Consider the following 21,058-nt stretch of genomic DNA (forward strand, 5'->3'; position numbering starts at 1 on the left):
ATGGCTGGTGGCAAAACTGTTTGTAAGTCATCTGGTATGTCCCACTCAGAAGGATGTGGAATAGGGTAGACAATCTCGGCATAAGTCTGTCGATAAACTTCTGTAGTGTAGCAATCCATAGCGTATGCGCTTGAATCATCTTGGTTTAAATGAAGAGCAACTTTTATAACATGGCCACACGGATAACCAGATGTTTGCCATTTCATACAACTACACGTCTTTGCATTTAGATCGACTAGCCCATTTAAGTTATTATCCAGTACTTGAAACAAAGTGTTTGAACATGGTTCAACTCTCCATGACGTTGACTTCACAACACGTTTCGTTATCTTTTTTTCAGTCCATGGTGTAACACGATGTTCCAATGTTCCTGTAAATTTAAATAAACAATACTTAGTAAAATATATAAATATGATAAGTTACGAATTCAAAGAAATAATACCTGCATGGTTTCTTTTCTTGTAGTACCACTGTTGAATAGAGGCTCGAAAAAACTCCATTAACATAGTAATGGGTAATTTCCGGGAATGACGACTTAGAGCGTTGATTGATTCTGCACTATTAGACGTCATGAAACCATATCTTGCTCCAAGTTGATGTACTCTTGACCATCTTTCAAACCCGACATCTTCTAGTGTTTGAGCACACTGAGGCAAAACACGTCTTAAACAATTTATATGCTTATTGAAATCCACTTCCCGATAAGCTTTTACAGCCTTCCAGTATGTCCATTTGTGCTTTTTTATACCAGCAGACCTTGATTTTAGATTTCTATACAAATGAACACCACAAAGTCCATGAAAAGCATCTGGGAAACACCTTCTAACAGCGTTGTCAATTGAGTTTGCCCTATCGGATATGATTGTCAGATTGCTAATAGGACCTATGCAATCCCTAAGATGCCCCATAAACCATGTCCATGAATCAGAGGTTTCAGATTTGCCAACCCGTAAGCTATTGGCAATATCCCATTGTTAGCATCCATGGCTACTGCTAATAAGTTTACTCCAAGGTATCGACCTTTCAAATGTGCTCCGTCAACTATAATAACTGGGCGCATGCAAGTAATAAACGAACGAATCTACAAAATAATATACACAAGAAATATAATCATTTAAATGTGAAATGCATGTAACTAACAAAAATGAGTCAACAAAATTATATTGATTTACTAACCGTAGCACCAATGGCGATAAACAGCAACTCAAAGCGTCCATCTCTATCTGTTTGATATGAGTTACCGACCCAGGATTTTTCAGCTTTAAATTGTGACAATAAGCCGGCAGTTGGGCAAACGATGCTTCTGGCGACCCCCTCAACAATTCCAAGGCATAACATTTGGCTCTCCAAGCTTGAGAATATGATATACTAATCTTGAACCGAGCATTCATGTCAGTCATAATTTCATGTCCCCGATATACCCTGCCATTCAAAAACATTAACTCAGCCAGAAAACCACCCAACACCTTTTGTTTGCCTGTCTATGGTGAGGAAAAACTTGGGTTCTTGAACATGTATGTTTATCAATAAAAGTCCTAACTTGAAACATTTTGCAATCTTTATTCTCTTTGCAATCATACGCCACGTACAGTTTTGTCAATCATACACCTTGTTTCGAAACGATCTTTGCTTGATTTGTTAACTTTTAGTTGATAGCCATCTTCCACACATTTCGTATATAAAGCTATCTTCAAGTCTTCCTTTGTATCAAAACAATCATCTTTCTTGATACGAATAACTTTTGTGTAACAATCAACTGCTTTCTTTATCAACTCTTCTTCCGGTATCTGAAGTAATTCTGGCATATTCCAGTTATACGCCCGTGGCATTTTCTTTTCTTCGGGGACTTTTTCTTCTTCTTTTTCTTCTTCAGGATTATATGAATTACAGAATGGATGTTCAACATGTTCATTCACAGTCGTAACTTCCTCCTCATTATCATCAACATTACATTCTTCGGCAACGGCTGTTTCATCATCAAAATTCGGGTATTGACCAATATCAATATCATTACACGCATGGTCTGTTTCTTCTTCTGAAACATCATCAAAATCCGTGTATTGACCAATATCAAAGTCCGGATATTGACCAAGACCAAATTTCGAATACTGACTAGTACTCACAATTTTTTCTGTTGGCTCATCATCGTCTAACTGGTCAATACGAAAACCGGAATTTGGTGCTGAAAGTTGATTGGGATTTGGATTAGAGAAAGGTTGTGGGTTTTGAGAAAAACTTAGTTGATTACTACCCGCTACTGACCCAACAATACTACTTCTAGGTTCAACAACATACAATGTAACATCATCTTGTGAAACACTAATGTAAGCAATGAATCGTTCAACATCTTCATTGTCGGTTAACAAATAAACTTTACCATTTCTCTGATAAGATAGCCTAAATCCACTTAGGGGCTCTAAATTCAATTTATTTGAAACACGTAGCATTAGAGTTTCATAAGTTAACTTTTGTAAAGACAATTTTAGTTGAAGATTCATGGGTAAAGGCATATATTGTAAAACACCATGAACATTATCCCATGACCCTCCAAAACACAAATCTATCCAAACATGATCAACATTAGATGATTTCATGGTTGTAAATTAATTTACTAAACAGACGAGCTGCGAAACTAAAACCTGTTGCCGGATTGGGAAGGATGTCGTTGGATATAGGAACGGATGTCGCCGGAGAGAGTGATAGATGGAGATGGAATGAGTTGCGATTTAGGGATTTAGTTTATGATTTCAGTGTTATATACCCAAAATTTCAGTGTTGTGATTTACAGATTCTCGTTGCGATTTACGGATTATCGTTGCGATTTACAGATTCTCGTTGCGATTTACGGATTATCGTTGCGATTTACGGATACGCGTTGCGATTTACGGATTATCGTTGCGATTTACGGATACGCGTTGCGATTTACGGATACGCATTGCGATTTACGGATACGCGTTGCGATTTACGGATACACGTTGCGGTTTACGGATACGCGTTGCGATTTACGGATACGCGTTGCGATATACGGATACGCATTGCGATTTACCCATACGCGTTGCGATTTACGGATACACGTTGCGATTTACGGATACGCGTTGCGATTTATGTGTTCGCGTTGCGATTTTCATATTCGCGTTGCGATTATGGAAAATCGCAATGCGAATATGTACTATCGCATCGCGATTTTCAAGAATCGCGTTGCGATTTTGGAAACTGATTTGCGATTCTGGGGATCGCGTTGCGATTTTTATTTCGCGTTGCGAATTTGTTGGTCATTTTGGCAAATCCAAAAAAAGTTGGTTAAAATCGTATATTATAACTTTTTTTTGGTCACTGAGGCGATTTTCTCTTATAAAAATGATCCTCTCAACCCAATTTGCTTCATACCAAACACCAATATTCGAACTTATAACATTGTTTAAAAAATCTAATACTTCATCCCATTGACCTTGCTTAAGGAATATAATGTTTTTCCTTTAATAGTCATTTTATATTCATAATTATCGTGCTCTCATCGTAATATAGTTTTTCATTGATTGCATTGCCCGGGCAAAGAGACAAGATAGAGTTCAAAGGAATAAAGAAATCAAATATTTACATATAAACTTCAAATACAGCACAAATCATAAACCCATCCTCTTGGCCTTGGCTAAATGCGAAATAAAAACGTTTCCCTCATCCATATATAATGCCAGACAGAAACACAAAACCACTGCTTAATAACGCTCCAGATTTCAACCCACAATCTCACGCTATGACAAACACACCTACTTCCATAATTTCCCACTAACACGAGCTTTATGCGTCCTTTTATTATGCTTTAGTAGTCACCACCCCTCAAGCGACCACCACCCATCCTTCCACGGCCACGGCTATAGCCTCTACCACCACCACCCTTACCTCTTTCATAACCAGCACCTGTTGGAATAAAACAGTCAAACAAATATTGATAAATAATAGTCAAAAATTTGAGATTCATTTTAATGGATTCTATTCTCCAAATTGGGCTACTTTGATAGATGCAACTGACATGGCTCATAACAAGCAAAAGCTATCGGTCCATATTAAAACATCATCCGCATGATCATTGTGTATTTCCTTTGAACTCTACTTCATTACAACTGGCATTTTAACCTAGACAATTTTTTGTATGATCTTACTCTGAAAATTATGTTCTACATCACTTTTGTCAAAATTAGCAATGGGTTGGTTGATGAGAACTGATGAGCAAGGAAACTCAAGACAGATGTTTGCAATTTCAAGAAAAAGGGCATTCATCTATGAACTATTTATTGTTTCGCATGTATGAAGATTTTAACAATGGCTACTTCCATAGATGTACAAACATGAAACTTCTCAAAGTGAAAAAAATACCACTCCAATAAACTATGAATAAAGTATACTTACCACGATAACCCCAACCTCTTCCTCGCCCACCACCTCTGCCCCAGTTCGAGTATCCTCCATTATCTATTAGAAATAAGTGAAGTATGAAGTATGGTTCAACTAATGTGCAAACTTATACTTGATAAATGTAGAAGTGCAAAGAAAAATGTCAATAATCACAATAACTTTATTAAAAATCCATATACCACACCTTGATAATCCCCATAGTTCGAGTATCCACCCCTGCCCCAACTCCGCCCTCTCCCTCGGCCTCTACCACGACCCCTTCCTTGGCCATATGAATCTAAATACGAAACACAGGAAATGAGTTTGAGATTAAAAGAACAGAGTTCTTAAGACAGTTGCAGAACTACTAGTTCCCGAAAACACCTTCATTAACAGCATTATATGGGACCCGAGCTTGATTGGGTGGTTGCTGCTGCTGCTGATGATGATATTGTGGCTTGGGTTGTTCAGCATAATGTGGAGCTTGATACCTGGAGTGACACGATTCAAGTCATATCAGCAAAGAATTATTTCATTCAAATAAGCAACATAATAAAAATTTGTGTATCATCGGAAGTTAAGACATTTAAGAACTGGCATTTAGTGTATATCGGACTCCAGCTAAGCATAATATTAAAAGTCTAAGATTCCATAGTTTCATTTCCCTGAAAAAAAGTAATAACTGGCTACCGACCAATATCTCATCAATTTACTTCCTCTTTGTTGACAAAGAAACCCGAATAAAATACAAGACAAATTAGCTTACCCAACAGAGTTTTTGTTCAGCTCTTTGGTTGACAAGGTGATAGATATCATTGAGACCTGACGAGTCATCTCTACACTGCACAAAACAGGATATTAAATACTCATTAACATAAAAGTATAAACTCGAATCATTATAAATGAGGGTATGAAAGTCAGATATTTACGGGACGAGACCCTCTTCAATAGGTTCCCAAATATCAGTTATGCTCACTGAGTTAATCGCAGTATCTTGATGCAAGCGAGGAACTCTTTTCTGCTTCACAACACAAGATACATTAATCATGAGAAGTGGAAAACAAAATGCAAGGATGATAAAAAAAGGACACGAACCTTTAAAATCTCAGCAATGGCTACTGTCTTACTGATTGCCTGCCCCATTGCTTTCAAGACAATTTCCTTGACATGCTTGTCCTAAAAAACATCAAGAGAACACTTCAATACAGAAAAACTAATGGTTTCCTATGCCATTACGAAAACAAAACCGAAAAAGGTGCACCATTACCAGGAGAGGCTGAAGTGAACTAAATAATTCATGTCAATCAACGTAAGAATGTAATACGCAAAAGGAAGAGAAACCAGCTTCCAGTAAAAGAATCGCATAAAAGGAAAATTGCGTGTTCGAATTTGATTTCTTCCGTATTTAGCTAAGCATATGGCAAATAATACCAACTCATCAAATAGCATATGAACTGACAGAATATAGAAACAATCTCTGCATTACCACAAATAAAGCATGGTTGAATTTAAAAATAAAAACCAAATTTTATATGACTAAAATCAGCACAAGAATAGAGCAGATATTACCATAATAACAAGAAAGGACCCAACGAGAAACGAAAACAAACTCTGGTAAAAAAGAAAAGAAACCTAATGCAAACATTTTCCTAAAATAAAACCCCCAAAACTGTCAAGTAGCTAACACTATTTTTTTTTTTTTTGAAAATCAAGTAGCTAACACTAAAAACCCGAAAACCTGGAACAAACTTGCAGGTTTCAAATCTCTAAAAAAACAGCTACCGAGGCAAATAAACCATAGAAGAAAGCTACCCATAACAAGGAGAAAAACCCAAGAGCACGAAATGCCCAGCAAACAAAAATGGAAACATGAATGTAACTGATAAAAGGGGGTGAAGGAGAAGAGGGATGGGACCTGAAGAAGAGCAATAGCATAGTTGATGTAGTTTCGAATAGCGCCTTGAGAAGTGATTCGGATCTCATTCTCGTTAATGGGTGATTCAGGCTTTGGTTTCTCTACTTTCTGGTATCTATCCATTCGCTGATGATGATGGGGAAAAAACCCCTGATTTAAACCCTAAAGCCTGTAACAGGACGAATCAAAACGTTGGCTGTTAAGCGAACCCTTTCTCCTCTCTATGGCCTTGGCTCATGCTTTCTCCCATTTTTTTACCTTGTCGGGTTTTCGGGAGAGAATAACTTTTCTTTCCCGCACTCGCTACAGGAAAGCGGGTTTCCAACACGAACGGCTAAGATTGGATATCCAACCTCTAGGCCCAATTTTTTTTTCTTCTTAATCTGAATATTTTCTTCTTCTAATCACGAAATGAAGAGTAAAGTAGCCAACAGAAGAAGGATGCGTAAAGTTATTTTCTACTTTTGGCTAATAAACTTTTAAAAGTTATCTTAAAATTATAATAATAATATTCTTTAAAATTTTGAAACGTATAGCATCAACTATCACAATATAATCAAATAACAGAACCAAGTGATATTTATAAAACAAACAATATTATAATTAAACAAACATTTTTCTTGAATTATAATATAATTAATCATATTTTTGGGATATCACTTGGCTTTATATATATCACTTGAATTTTATACTTGTATTATCGAATTTAATTGTGATAATTTTTCTTATTGTCATTTTTATTTTTATTTTTGGGTATTTTATACATTTTAGAAGTTCAGAGAATTTTATATAACTTTTTTTTAAAAAATATATGTCATGTCATCCCTTAATAGGTAAGGATGAAGTGAATATAATAGTTATATTATAATTTTTTGAAAGTTTATTATCTAAAAAATTAAATAATAGTAGTTTATGGACTATTAGTCTATTTTATCCAAAACGAAAATAGTTTAAATGTTTTTGAAATGCCTTTCTTCTATTTATTTTTGTTATTTAGTAAAAAAAACATGCTCTTAAAATATAGTAAAATATATTATTATTATTATTATTATTATTATTATTATTATTATTATTATTATTATTATTATTGTTGTTGTAAAAGAAAGAGTTAATTGTACCATGTATATCAAATTATGACTCTCATCTAAATTTTTTTGGATAAGTAAATTATATTCATCCAAAAAGAATGCAGCCAAACTGCTACAAACATAACCAACCTCAGCTAGATAAGTCCCCAATTCATGAACAATTGCCTATTTACATCGTCAATCCTATACATGTCATGTCTATACAGTTTAAGTTTCACATCCTCCCTCAGCTTATTTACAGTTCCCTCAGCTTATTTACAGTTACCTCAGCCGAACAAGCCAACCTTCTATAGTGTCTAAAATTGCGTTCCTTCCATATAAAATAGAGATATCCAGTCCACGCAAGCTTGAGTATACGTACTCTGATGGATTTACCCTTCAAATTAACCAACAACCAATGGAGAAGCTCGTCCCAACTATGAAACTCATGTGAAAGACCACAAGCAATCAAAAAAGAATCCCAAACATCCTTAGCATAAGAACAGTCAGCAAAAAGATGGACCCGAGACTCCATACCAGTCCCACACAACCCACATACATTATCAACAATCAAACCAAAACGAGTAAGTCTATCCTTGGTAGGTAGCCTATCAAGGATGGCCATCCAAGAAATTAACGAAATTTTGGGAATGTGAGCAGGAAACCAAATAAGTCTATGCCAAACAACTTTCTCCCTACTAATACGAATAATGTCCCAGATCCATTTTCCAGTTATAATGCTCCAGTTTGCACAAGGGAGAAACAGAGTCCTAGTTTCCTCTTTCAGTCTAAGCATCTGGCTTAAGATCCAACTAAAGTGTGGTTTGCATACAACCTCCCAGTAACTCGTTGACTTGAAGCAGTACTCCTTAATCCATGCAATCCAGAGAGATCCATCATTAGCCAGGATATTCCGGATTAGCAGTAAGCAACAGGTACTGCTCCATTCCACAAGCTTCTTAAGCCCCAGGCCACCTTCAAACTTCAGGGTACATATCTAGCTCCAGCCCACACGGGCACCTTTGGCAGGGGAGTCACTGCCCATCCAAAAGAAGCGCATACACAACCTCTCAATATCCCTAATAATCCCAACTCAACTCTAGTAGTTAAACATGCTGAGCATAACAGTTTTAACTAACTGCAACCTACCCCCAAAAATGAGTTTTTTGTTAGACCATTGACTAAGCTTGTCTCTAATCCTAGTCAACAAGGCATTACCAGTTAGTTTTCTGGTCACCAAAGGTACCCCAAGGTACCTAACAGGGAGCTATCCCAACCTAAACCCAGCAGCCCTACAAATTTGCTCAACAGTGTGCTCATTCAAACCACAAGCAAAGAATTCAGTCTTCTGAGCATTTAACTTAAGTCCTGACAGCTCATAAAACTTCTCTAAAGTATTTTGTACTCCCAACACATCATCAACTGAACCATAGCAAAATACTAACAAATCATCTGCAAAGCAGAGGTGGGTGAGGGAAATTCTCTTGTATTTAGGATGGAATTTAAAAATTCCCTTATTTGCAGCAGTGTCCAAGAGGGAAGACATGACATTTATAGCAATGACAAAGAGATAGGGAAATAAAGGATATCCCTGCCTAATCCCTCTTTCACCCTTGAAGAACCCCACCAAACTTCCATTTAAGGAGACAAAGTACAGAGGAGTAGTAATACAAGTCTTGATCCATTTACAAAAAATAGCAGGCATCCCAAGGCCTCAAGAATAGTCAATAAGAACCCCCAATTAACATAAACAAAGGCCTTTTACAAATCAATTTTAATAGCACACCTAGGAGAAAGACTCTTCCTAGAGTAGCCTTTGACAATCTCCTGGGCTAGCAATGTATTATCAACAATATTCATGCCCTTAACAAATGCTTATTGACTTTGTGAGATCATAGCAGGTAAAAAATGAACTAGTCTATTTATAAGAATTCTTGTAATGGCTTTATAAACCACTGAACAACAGGAAATAGGCCTAAAATCTTTTTCTAAGCAAGCATTAAGTGACTTAGGGACCAAAACTAAGGTTGTAGCATTGAAGGCTGACAGTAAACAAAAGGAATGAAAAAAGTACCTGGCAGTAGACACAAAATCAGTCCCAACAATGTCCTAGGCAGCTTTGAAAAAACCAGAAATATATCCATCAGGGCCAGGACTTTTATCCTTCCCTTGTCTAAATAGGGCACTTTTAATATCCACATCATCCACTTCTTTTGTAAGGAGATCAACTTCTTTAACAGGAAAAGAATAGTTCAGCAGCTCCTTCAAACTTTCAACAGTGATGTCACTAACTAATGTGTCAGCAGAACCAATTAGATTAGTGAAGTAATTCACTAATTCAGTAGCCATATCATCATATGATTCATAACACTGCCCATCTTCACCCTTAATAACCCTAATTATATTTCTCTTTTTATTAACTTCAACTCTCTGGTGAAAAAATCTAGTATTCAAGTCCCCCTCCTTTAACAAGTGTATCTCGGCTTTCTGCCTATAAAACCCTGATTCAACCACTTCCAGATCCACTAATTCAATATGGGTACTTCTTTCCTCTTCAACTCTCCTCTTCTCAACATGAGACATGTTAAACACTTGAATATGTTCCAGCTCAACTCTCTTGCTTCTGACTATGTCAGAAATAACATAAAAGTGTACCTTGTTAAATTCTTTAAGGCAAGGCTTCAGTCTTCTCAGCCTATTGAACAAACACTGCATAGAAGAACCTACAAAGTGTACTTGCCAAGACTCCTTAACAATCCAAAAAAATCCTCATGAGCAGTCCAACATTTAAAGAACTTAAAAGGCCTAGGTTTCTTAGTCAAAGCTCCTTTGTATGACCACAGTAAGCCAAGGAAATTATTAGAAGCACCTTGAGCCTTAAACTCAGCAAAGGACTCAGGAAAGTCTAGCAGCCATTGAGGATCAACTAAAATCTTGTATAACTTCCTAGCCAAAAAAGACCATTCCTGCCTATTTGACCAAGTGAACATGGGCCCCAAGAATAGATGATCAATCAAGTCAAGGTCTTCCAAGCACCCCTGAAAATCCCTCATGTCAGGGGTAGAATGCACACCCATAATATCAAAATCATAACTTTCCTCAGCCCTTGCATTAATGTTAAAATCCCCTCCAATCACCTATGATGAATACCCAATGTCATTCTCAACACACCTCAAGTGATCCCAAAGCCTTCTTCTAACCACCCCATTATTACTGCCATATATGGCAGTAATACCAGCCCTATGCCCTCCAACAGTACCAATTATTGTAATAGCCTGATCACATACCCTCAAAACAGAAAGTTGTCAATGTTTTTTTCCATAGAATCCATAGTCTACATCCTTCAACAGCAACATAATTATCAGCAATGTTCCAATCACCAGAAAAGGAAGAAATGAACTTGGTAGAATTGTCACTTCTGATCCGAGACTCCATAAGACAAATGATGTCAACCTCAACAGAGACCAATCTCCTAAACACCTTCAGCTACTTCAGGGGGTTATTGACCCCCCTGACATTCCAAAAACTTACTAGCATCAGGAGGAAATAGTGGGAGCACCACTACCAGGGCTCAAATTTACCATATAACACTTAAATTTATCAATATGGTCCTTTTTCTTAGCCTTAATCTCATTAAGGAGCATAACCACTCCAACAGAGGCATCACGAGCCTTCCTAGGACCATCAACCAAGACTTCTGCCTTGCCAAAAGAACCAGTAACATCTTTTTCCTTCCCCTAGGCTTTTTTTTTTCATAGAATCTTGAAGAGAGGGAAATTCACCAGATTTTGCATCTTTATGGAGGGAAGTTAACCCTGTATCCTCAGTAACATGTTTACTGACACAATGACTGGTATCAACCTCTTTTTGTGTCACAACAGCAGCTGTTGTGGCTGCAGGTTGGTTCACAGAGGGGTTAACAGTATGCTGCATAGTAGCCTTTTTCTTAGCATCACTATGGTCTTGCAATGATTGCACAGTTGTTTCGACAACAAAACTAACCTGTAATCCATTCCTCATCATCTTATCATTGATAATACTATCATCCCCCTGAGAGAGCTCTCCCTTAGAGCTGCAATGCACATCAGTTGATACAAAGGCATTTACAGGCTGAACAGATGTAAGTTCAGGCAGCTCCTTCTGATCAATCCTAGAAGAGCTGACCTTATTATCAGATTCAAGAGTACTAAGGACATCCTTTTTCTGCCAAACTTTAACTTCTCTGGGTTTCACAAAAGCTTGCCCAACCTCAGTGCAAGACATGCCTGATGTCAAAAAGCCTTACATTTATCACATCACTTAGGAACCCAAGGCACCTGCACTCTAATTCTCACTAAAGAACCATTACTAAGAAGCACATGGATCATATCTGGAATAACTCTGCCAATCTCAACCTCAATGCAAACCTTGGCATACTCAAGTCTCATTCTAGAAGTAGTTATGGAGTTCATATACAAGGGATTACCTAACGCACTCTCGATGTAACTAAAGCCCCTTTGAGAATAGAGTTCCAATGGAATGTTGTAGAGCTGAACCCAGATCGAAACACGGGATAGGTCAAAATTAAGGTTTTGCAGACTAGATTCCCATTTTCTCAGAACAAGAGGCTTGTTCTGAACGTGCCAGGGACCGTTTTTCAGAACCCATTCCCTCAAATCAGAATTTAAAAATAGGAAAACATAAAGGTTAGGGCCAGCCAGACTAACCTTCACTCGCGTCGATTTCCCCCAAATCGATCCAATGATACGCTACATTGAGTTGAAACTATGAGCCATACCAATAAACTGCCCCACAATCGCAAGATTCCAGTCAGCAATTCCTTCTTAAATGACCTCAAACGGAGGTTTAACAATTGTAATTCCATCCTAAAAATCCTGGGGAAAGAATTCAAGAGGTTGCTCCTTCGAACCCACAAATAATTTCCTCCATTCCAGCCCCGATGATGAATAATCCATGCAATAAAATCAAGAAACAAACTAGGAAAGCGATGGAAAGCCAAATCGAAAGAACAATTAGAAGAGGAGAAGAGAGACTAAGGACCCATTAGTCTAGCTAACGATCACCCACAGAGTCTTTATTTCCTTCTATGATAACTACTCTCATCTAAATTTGTAATACCCCAAAAATTTAGACAATGACCAAAATAAAAATTTTGAAAGTTTGTTAGCCAAAGTAGTAAGTTGGGAAAAGTTTGAGGAAATTAAGTGGTAAAGTTCTTGAAAAGAATTTTATTTCATAAATAGATAGTTTACTCTTGAGAGTGGGGTTTTATGGAATTATATTTGGAATTTGGTAAAGAAAAATTAGAAATGGTTAAAACCGGTAAGGAATCGGTAATTTCATATTGAATTGGAATCTTACAAAAATTTGAAGGATGTTTTAAAATAGTTGGAAATATTATTTTAATATTTTGGATCAGATAAATTTGGTATGGAAATGTGCAATTTTTTAGATTTAATTGAAATACTGGAATTTAGTGACTAAAATGCAAGTTTTGAAATTTCATGGGAAAATTCGGAAATTTAAAGTCAAAATATTTCATCTTTGACTTTGAAAGATGATAAGGATGAGGTGTATAGGTTTTATGGTGAATATGGAAAATCATTAATGGCAAAAATGGAAATTCCTATTGATTTGAATAAAAAAAATCCATTATACCATGTGATGGATTATTTAATATTAGACTATCAATAATATGGAGCATTTTCAACTTCTTCCTCATCCAAGCTTGCCGTGGGTTTGCTTCAAAGGTAAGGGAAAGATTCATCTCAGATTTCAAGTAATTTACTTAGGATTTTGAGTAAGTTGTAAATAGAAAATTGTTATACGTGAAAAAACTCTATCTTTTGGTACCAATATTGCATGGTAATCTTGTTGGTGTTCAAAGATCCCAAATTTAAGGGTTTGTGTTCATATAAAGGATCATGAAATTGATGATGGATTTTGATGTTTGTGAGGTAATATATTCATATTCAAGCATGTGTGATGATTAGAACATGTTTAATCTTTTTAGAACTTGTTATATGAGTTTTGGTCATGGATTGTTTGAGTGAGAAAAATTATGGAAAAATTATACATGGGTTGAAAATGATGAAGGAAGTATGCTACAAGTTTTAGAAAATTTGAGGACCATTTCGTAAGTTTTGAAAAGTTGGATATCAATTCGTAAATTTTGGAAAATTAAGGGATTGTTGTGTAAGTGTTATATAATTGATGTGCTATGCTGGAATTTTGGTATTAAGAATATAAGTGATAAAATGATGAAGGACCATTTTATATAAGTTGGAAAAATTGGTGACAAGATTAAAAAGAATTAATAAGTGTTTAAATATTTGGTAGAAATTGAGTTCAAGTATATCATGGAGTTGTTATGGGATATGTTTATGTTAGTATAATACTAACATATGTATAGTATGAATTTGTGATTTATTCAGATCGTGATTGATTTGTGATCGAAGCAAGTCAAATAGAAAAGGGTTTATTGTGGACAATAGTGAGGCACATATTTTCAAAGATATAAAGTGTCAATGTGAGTGCAATACATGTATGAAATTATACATGGATGTTTTATACATCATAAGGAAGACTTGCGATAAGTCTACCTTGTTTATATCAGCATGATATTATGTCATATTTTTATAAATTGACATGACATTTATATGTCATAGTATGAAATTATAATGCATTGATTTTGGAAAATGTGATATTTTACCATGAATGTTATTTTGGGTATGAACTGCCCCATTGTTAAATATTGATAATATACTTTGCCATGGATGAATCAAATAAAATAGACTGTATGCCCAAGTAAGTCATTGAGGGAGAGGGTATAGTTGGCATGCCATAGAGTCCAGCAATAGGCTGTATACGGGATACACTAAAGGATACCTAGTGTATATGGTGGACACGACCTTATGTGTCATACGGATTATGGTGGACACGACCTTATGTGTCATACGAATTATGGTGGACACGACTTTATGTGTCATACGGATTAGCACTACGGTGCTTATATTTGACTCGTGTACCCAGGGTCCTCAGGGTTGTATATTGGGCTATTGTCTATGGTTTATGGTTTATTGGTTAATAAATGGTAAGTTATACAAATAAGCTTACGAGTTATTAGAATGAATGGCAAGTATTTTGGAAAGAATATTTTTTTATATTCAATTATGATATTTTGATCATGGTAAAATATTGAATATGCTATTAGCATGGTTTTATGGCATTTGATTTGGAATTTAAATTCATGCATGAATTGTATTGCACTATTTCTTGTTATAATTGCCTCACTAAATATATACTTAGCGTGTGATGATTTTCACGCGTAGGTAAAAAGTGGAATAAAGAGTTCAAAGTGATATCAAGCATCGAGAGGTATATTTCAATATCAGTAAGACATCCTATGATGGAATTTGATTTTATATAGTGGCATGTAATTTGAAAATGTTCAATTTATTTGTTGAATAAATTTTGAAAAATTTTATAGTGATGAAAGGTTAATTTTTATGAATTTATATGTATTTTCGGAAGTTACTGTAGCAGTTACGGTAGCATGAACAGTAACCATGTTTTTAAGCAAAATTTTCAGAATGATTTTGGGTACCGATTCCCCCAACAGGGAACCGATTCCCCTACCGTTCATCGCCACTGTTCACTATTACTGTTCATGGGTAATGTTCACTATTCATAAAAAAAATCTTTTGAATTAAATTCGTTATAATGAAACATAATTTATATGATATGATATTTTTATAATATCAATTACCATTTTAAGAAAATAAATTTTCAAATCACTTGTAAAAGTGGAAATGGTTTTAATTATTCGGGTGACATCTATAATCTGTATAGGTATAATTATACGGGTTATGGGCGTTACAAAATTAGTCTTCAAACTTTTTTAACATTTCAATTTCATCCCTAAACTATAGATCTCCTTTTAAATTGGTCCCAAAACTTTTGGACCTTTCAAGTCAATTCCAAACTATGACCCTCATTCTAAATTAGTCATGAAGTTTTTGAATGCTTTGATTCGATCCTTAAATTATCATTATATGTCAATCATGTCTCATGTTAATAAAAACGTTAAAAAATATTAATTATCATATAAACAATGATTTGTATTATGTAATAATATGATGTGGTATAAATGATAAATTAATGTTGTATCACGTTTTTTGAAATCATTAATTAAAATAAAAATTCAAAGATTCTTTGGTTTTTTTGTTTATAATCATTTCTACCGTTCAAATTTAAGTCATTGTTTTATTTAAATTTAAAATTAATTATTATTTATGTCATATCATATTATTATACAATACACATAAGTATTTATATGATTGTTAACATTTTTATGATAATTTTAATAACATGAGATGTAATTAGTATATATTGTTACTTTGAGGTTGAACTTGAAGCATTCAAAGGTATAGGCTATAATTTAAAATGATATACATAATTTGAGAGATAGAATTAGAATGTTCAAAATTTTGTGGATTAGTTTATAATTTGAGAGATTGTTCAGGAATGAAATTAAAAAATTTAAAAGTTTAGAGACTAATTTAAAATAAATATAATAATTTAAAGATGTGTACTAATTTTTAACTCTAAATAAATTATATTTAGGGTAAACTAAAAATTTCCTCATTAAATTTCACTCTCTATCCTATTTTATCACTATACTTTTAATTTTTTTCAAATTACTCATTGAACTTTAGGGTCTCTATGAATTTTCTTTTTTTATTATTATTCTATGACATGCCATTTTTAAATATTATTATATATAAAAATAATTTAAAATAAATAAAAAATTAATATTTCATTATTATTAAATCTAAAAATATTTAAAAAAATCACCGCTACTTCTTGTCATCATCAACCACCATTGGTCTTCGAAACCAACAGTCGTTTAATCCCAAATTGTACCGAGAGACTCACTTTGACACACTGAGTTTAAATTTAGTGGTTGTTTTCATCGAAAAATATCATAAAATTGTCTAATCTCGATTGAAGCGTTTCAATTTTTCACTTTCGATCTCCTATTCATGGACTTTGGATCTTGTTCCGACAAAATGGAGGTTGAATTAAGACTCAAGGCATCAAGACAAAGTGACGATGAAATATAGAACTAAACGACCACCATCTACGATCATCAGTGTTTTTGTTTCCTCATTTTCAATCTCCTATTCGAGGATTTTATACCATGTTCCAATAAAATGGAAGTCACATTCGAACTCTCGACCCGATGATGGCGTCCAACGACAACAAACAGTGGACGGCCACCATTTGGGTTTAATTTTAAATTATTTTTATATTACATAATAAAAAATGTCATATCATGGCAAAATAATAATAAAATTTTAGAGTGATCAAAATAGGGACAATTCAAAATTTAGTGAAAAAATTAAAAAAATTAAAAGTACAGTGAGTGAAATAGCAGAGAGAGAGAGTAAAATTTAAATACTAAATTAATTATTTACCCTCATTCTTATTACGATTGTTGTTTTTGAAAAACTAACTTTGTAACGCGGCAACAATTCAGCCATTATTTCATGAAAAATATTTTCTTCATGGAATTCACATTTGAAATTCTGAAATGGAGAAGAAGAAAAAAATAATTCAGTGTGAAGACACCATTATAGTAAGTATGAGAACGAGAGGATTAATCCTGAGAGAAGAACTTGAGACCTTGTTTCCTCGCGAGACTCTTGGCTCACATTGTATTTCTAAATAATAATTATCTTTTCGGCCCAAAACAACTTGAGCAGTGCCGGGTCGGAGGTTTTAAGTCTGTTGGGCCAACCGAGCCTGTTTGATCTGCAGTATTTTCACTGTGATATTTTAGTCCTAAGAAGGACCTTTGAAGTTGAATTCAACACCGGAGCTTTTCTCTTCGGTATAAACTCCCGCCAAAGCAATGGCAAACAATCCGTCGCAGCTTCTTCCGTCAGGTGACAGTTCCCCCTCCACCATTTTTTTCCATCACTTTCTCGAGAAAATCAGATCAAATGCCAATTTGGTTTGTTTTTGCCTGCAGAGTTGATAGACAGGTGCATAGGGTCCAAAATCTGGGTGATAATGAAAGGGGACAAGGAACTCGTGGGTACTCTAAGAGGCTTCGATGTCTACGTCAATATGGTCCTCGAAGATGTCACTGAATAGTAAACTCCTTCCCCCCTTTTTTTCTTTTAATGTTTAGATTTAGATATATCAGCTCAAACTCTCCCTGCAATGTTCTGTGTGTTAGGGTTTTATTCTTTGGTCACTAGGAAGTAGGGCTACGAAATTGATGAGAAAGATAGCAAGCTTTCTGGGTATAGTTACGTTGTTTGAATTTAACAGATGCCATATTTTGGGTAGCCTTTGTTTCCCCCATTTAATTTTTTCAAAGTCTCTAACTTTAAGTTCAGGGTTTTCAGCTACCATTTTCATTATTATTTATTTTGTATTATTTAGAATTCTCATTATTGAAGGGAAAATTGAGGACCGGTTGTCCATATTTTGGGCTGGAAATTCACTCACTTTGCCAACCGCACTGCTATCGGCTTTTACATTCTGTCCCAATTGAGCATGTTTGCCTGATTTCACGATATTTGCATTTCGTTTACTAGGTGGTGATGGTTATTTCTTTTGAGAGGGAAAGAGAGGTTTGATTTGATTTTCTCACATTGGCTAAAAAATACGGGTGTTATAGAAGAAAATGTATGTATACGTCTGCCCCGTGCTCGACCGCATGCTTAAGAGATTTCTGAATGTTTGGCCCCTTAAATAGAACATTATAGCTCGTGCTGATCTTGGTTGCTTCTCCGTTCCTTTTTTGCATATTACAGTGAGATCACTGCTGAAGGAAGACGGATCACAAAGCTTGATCAAATTTTACTTAATGGAAACAACATTGCCATTGTAAGATTTAGTGTTCTTTTTTCCTGATTTAGTGAATGCATTTCTTGTCGTTAGGTGAAACCCTAATTTACTTAGGTCTGGTATATTTGAGTTATTTCATCATGGATTGAAACAAATTTTGGCTAGATCATATAACGGAACGGTAGCAATTTGTAAAATTAGAAATCAAAGGCTACTCATTGTAACTAATGCTATAAAATTTCTTACACTTTATTTTTTCGTGTGATGCAGTTGGTCCCGGGAGGCTCACCTGATGTGGAATAAGAGTGTATGCTCCATGTTTCTTTAATGATATTAGTTCCAGGCTATATTCTGTTTTAATGAGAAATCTGGTGCCAAAAGAAAGCTCTTATTATTTAACTCAATTCACTGTAAGGATCTTGAAATTTGGTAGGAAGTTTGCCACAGTTACTGTAATGGTTAATGATTGATTATGTTGATCAGAAAATTTCAAATGCTTTTAGTTCTGATGTCACTTTTATGCATCATCATTGTTAACATATATGATGGATCCGGCTATTTGACATAACTGACACCAATTTTCTTTAATATTCTCTTTTTGACACCGTTTGACCAATATTTCCCGAAGTAGCACCTTTTCTGCTGAGTTGGCAAAGGCGCGTCCCCGGGGACGCGTTTTACCCGTGTTTTCGCTAAGTTGGATGCCACGTGTGGAAGGCGCATCCCCGAGGACGCGCCTTCACTGACTTGACTGCAACGTGTGGAAAGCGTATCCCCGGGGACGCGCCTTCCATTAAATGCCATAAATGCCCCCATCCGTTTTTCCTAACTACCCCTCCTCCTCCCCTATATAAACCCCCTCAACCCTTCCTCATTCTTCACACCAAAATCATATTCTCCTCTCTTATATAACTCAAATTCTCCAACTATTTGAGTTTTAAATTTGTTATTAGTGGTAAGAAATTTATTTTTATGTTAGTATTTTTTTAAATAGTTATTATTTTTATATTAATATATTATGTAAATATTATTTTTTTATTAAAATAATATTTATATAATTATTATTTATTTAGAATTATTAATTTTTATTGCTAATTATATTGTTTTGTCTACAGTTATAATGGAAAACGAAATGCTGTTGCGATTGGATATTGATCATATCTCCAGACATTTTAGCGATATAGTAATATTTTTTATAATTAATGTTAATATTTAAATTTATTTTTATTTTAAAGTTATTATGAATTTATATTAATTTTTATTTTTTATAATGTATATTATTTATGATACTGATCGTATTTTAGAGACTTTTATTAAAAATCCACGTATACCGACATCAGAACGTATTTTGCCATATTTGGCTTCTGTCGGGTTCGGGTATATTGCAACAATTATAGACGGTTGCAAACTCGAACCTGTCCTAATTTCTGCACTGATTGAGAGGTGGAGGCCCGAGACACACACTTTTCACCTTCCATGTGGAGAGGCGACAATTACATTGGAGGATGTCTCTATGCATCTGGGGCTTCCCGTCGACGGAAATATGATGTGTGGTATGGCGGATGGTGATTGGCAATCAATGTGCATTGATTATCTTGGAGCTGCTCCGCCAGAGTTTAATGGAGGTAGAATAGCTTTATCTTGGTTGAAAGCTAATTTTGAGGTTTTAAATGAAAATGCTTCAGAGGATCAAGCAAAGGCATGTGCTCGGGCATATATTCTACGAATAATTGGAGGAATATTGATGCCCGACAAATCTCGCAACCAGGTGCATTGTATGTGGTTGCGACATCTGATCGATTTTGATGAAGCTGGAAGATATAGTTGGGGCGTTGCAGTTTTGGCATTTCTCTTTAGAGAAATGTGTCAGGCAACGAATTATAAGAAAACTGCTATCGGTGGATGTCTTCTGCTTCTATAATCATGGGCGTGGTTCCGCATGCCTTTCTTATGCCCGATCGTGAATGAACCATACGTATTCCCCTTATTGTTGAGGTAATTTTCGAACTAAATTTTGATTTAAATATTTTCAATTAAATAGGGTGATATTTAGTTTATATTATATTTCATAGGTGGTCGATGAAAAGAAAGGACCATAAAAGTATACCTACTGGGTTAGAGGAAATTCGTTTACTTATTGATACGAAAGCTGGGTCTGAGGTATGTTTTTAAATTTGTTTAATTATTAATATTTTAATTTAAAATGTTAGATATAATTAGAATATTTTATTTATTTGAATTGTATATTTATATTTCAGTTTCAGTGGATACCTTATGCGAGTGATGAAGTGAAAGCTTGCATCTCACCCCACCTTAGTGGGTCATTAGAGGTATGGATATCGGTTATACCTCTTATATGTTATGCTATTATTGAGTGGCATCCAGTTGATCACGTGCTCCGTCAGTATGATTGTACGCAATATATTCCTGGAGTTCCTAGGAATTTAGACGACGTGCATAAGATAGATAGACGAGGAAAGAAAGATGTTAACTGGGTGGTGAGACACAGAGATTGGATTGCGCTTTGGGAGAACCGATATACACTGTTGGCCCCTCGACAATATTACGCTGAAACTGGTCATATGGTTACGGATAACTATATGGACTGGTTTAATGAAAATGGGAAGCCGTTTCTACTTTCGGCGGAAGCACGAGGGGTTAACATTCCTAGGCGCCGAGCAAGACGTCAACCGTCTCAATATCATCGTCCCCCGACGCGTGGACGGAGAGAAGGCGCTACCGGTTCTGCATCAGTCCCACCACAACATCCTTATTCGTCGATGCCGCAGGGGTACATGCCCAGCCCTCAACTTCATATGCC

At 35.3% G+C, this 21,058-nt stretch overlaps 3 protein-coding genes across 4 annotated transcripts in view; 1 reads left to right on the forward strand and 2 right to left on the reverse strand.

The window, feature by feature from the left end:
• LOC120158214 (sm-like protein LSM5) overlaps positions 1 to 18,743 on the forward strand; it is a 35,386-nt gene extending 16,643 nt beyond the window's left edge. The window contains exons 2-5 of one of the 2 annotated variants that reach the window (XM_039169108.1): positions 17,288 to 17,324; positions 17,411 to 17,534; positions 18,204 to 18,276; positions 18,508 to 18,743. In XM_039169108.1, the coding sequence (XP_039025039.1) occupies positions 17,291 to 17,324; positions 17,411 to 17,534; positions 18,204 to 18,276; positions 18,508 to 18,540 (264 nt within the window). In that variant the 5' untranslated portion in view covers positions 17,288 to 17,290 and the 3' untranslated portion in view covers positions 18,541 to 18,743. Of the gene's footprint in view, positions 1 to 17,284; positions 17,325 to 17,410; positions 17,535 to 18,203; positions 18,277 to 18,507 lie in introns of both variants that reach the window. The other variant, XM_039169107.1, reaches the window with a different exon arrangement.
• Positions 3,607 to 6,583, reverse strand: LOC120158212 (ribonuclease P protein subunit p25-like protein). Its single transcript, XM_039169104.1, has 8 exons — positions 6,308 to 6,583; positions 5,488 to 5,568; positions 5,322 to 5,410; positions 5,159 to 5,233; positions 4,777 to 4,883; positions 4,598 to 4,690; positions 4,408 to 4,470; positions 3,607 to 3,918 (listed from the first exon to the last, which is right to left on the reverse strand). The coding sequence occupies exons 1-8, from the start codon at positions 6,428 to 6,430 to the stop codon at positions 3,821 to 3,823; spliced, it is 729 nt and encodes a 242-aa protein (XP_039025035.1). The 5' UTR covers positions 6,431 to 6,583; the 3' UTR covers positions 3,607 to 3,820.
• Positions 7,631 to 9,079, reverse strand: LOC120158175. Its single transcript, XM_039169084.1, has 2 exons — positions 8,652 to 9,079; positions 7,631 to 8,312 (listed from the first exon to the last, which is right to left on the reverse strand). The coding sequence occupies exons 1-2, from the start codon at positions 9,077 to 9,079 to the stop codon at positions 7,631 to 7,633; spliced, it is 1,110 nt and encodes a 369-aa protein (XP_039025015.1).
• Positions 18,744 to 21,058: the final 2,315 nt, after the last annotated feature.

Source organism: Hibiscus syriacus, unplaced genomic scaffold, assembly GCF_006381635.1.
Source record: "Hibiscus syriacus cultivar Baekdansim isolate YM2019G1 unplaced genomic scaffold, ASM638163v2 tig00111309_pilon, whole genome shotgun sequence".
Classification (NCBI taxonomy): Eukaryota; Viridiplantae; Streptophyta; class Magnoliopsida; order Malvales; family Malvaceae; genus Hibiscus; species Hibiscus syriacus.

What these genes read in the sequence shown, in the direction of transcription:
- LOC120158175 (XM_039169084.1), bottom strand. Translation starts at nt 9,079, where the DNA reads ATGCCTGCTATTTTTTGTAAATGGATCAAGACTTGTATTACTACTCCT. An exon ending in TGTAGGGCTGCTGGGTTTAG is followed by an intron (nt 8,313 to 8,651) that starts GTTGGGATAGCT and finishes GGAATGGAGCAG; the next exon opens with TACCTGTTGCTTACTGCTAA.
- LOC120158212 (XM_039169104.1), bottom strand. Translation starts at nt 6,430, where the DNA reads ATGGATAGATACCAGAAAGTAGAGAAACCAAAGCCTGAATCACCCATT. An exon ending in ATTGAAGAGGGTCTCGTCCC is followed by an intron (nt 5,234 to 5,321) that starts GTAAATATCTGA and finishes TGTTTTGTGCAG; the next exon opens with TGTAGAGATGACTCGTCAGG. An exon ending in CTGAACAAAAACTCTGTTGG is followed by an intron (nt 4,884 to 5,158) that starts GTAAGCTAATTT and finishes GTGTCACTCCAG; the next exon opens with GTATCAAGCTCCACATTATG.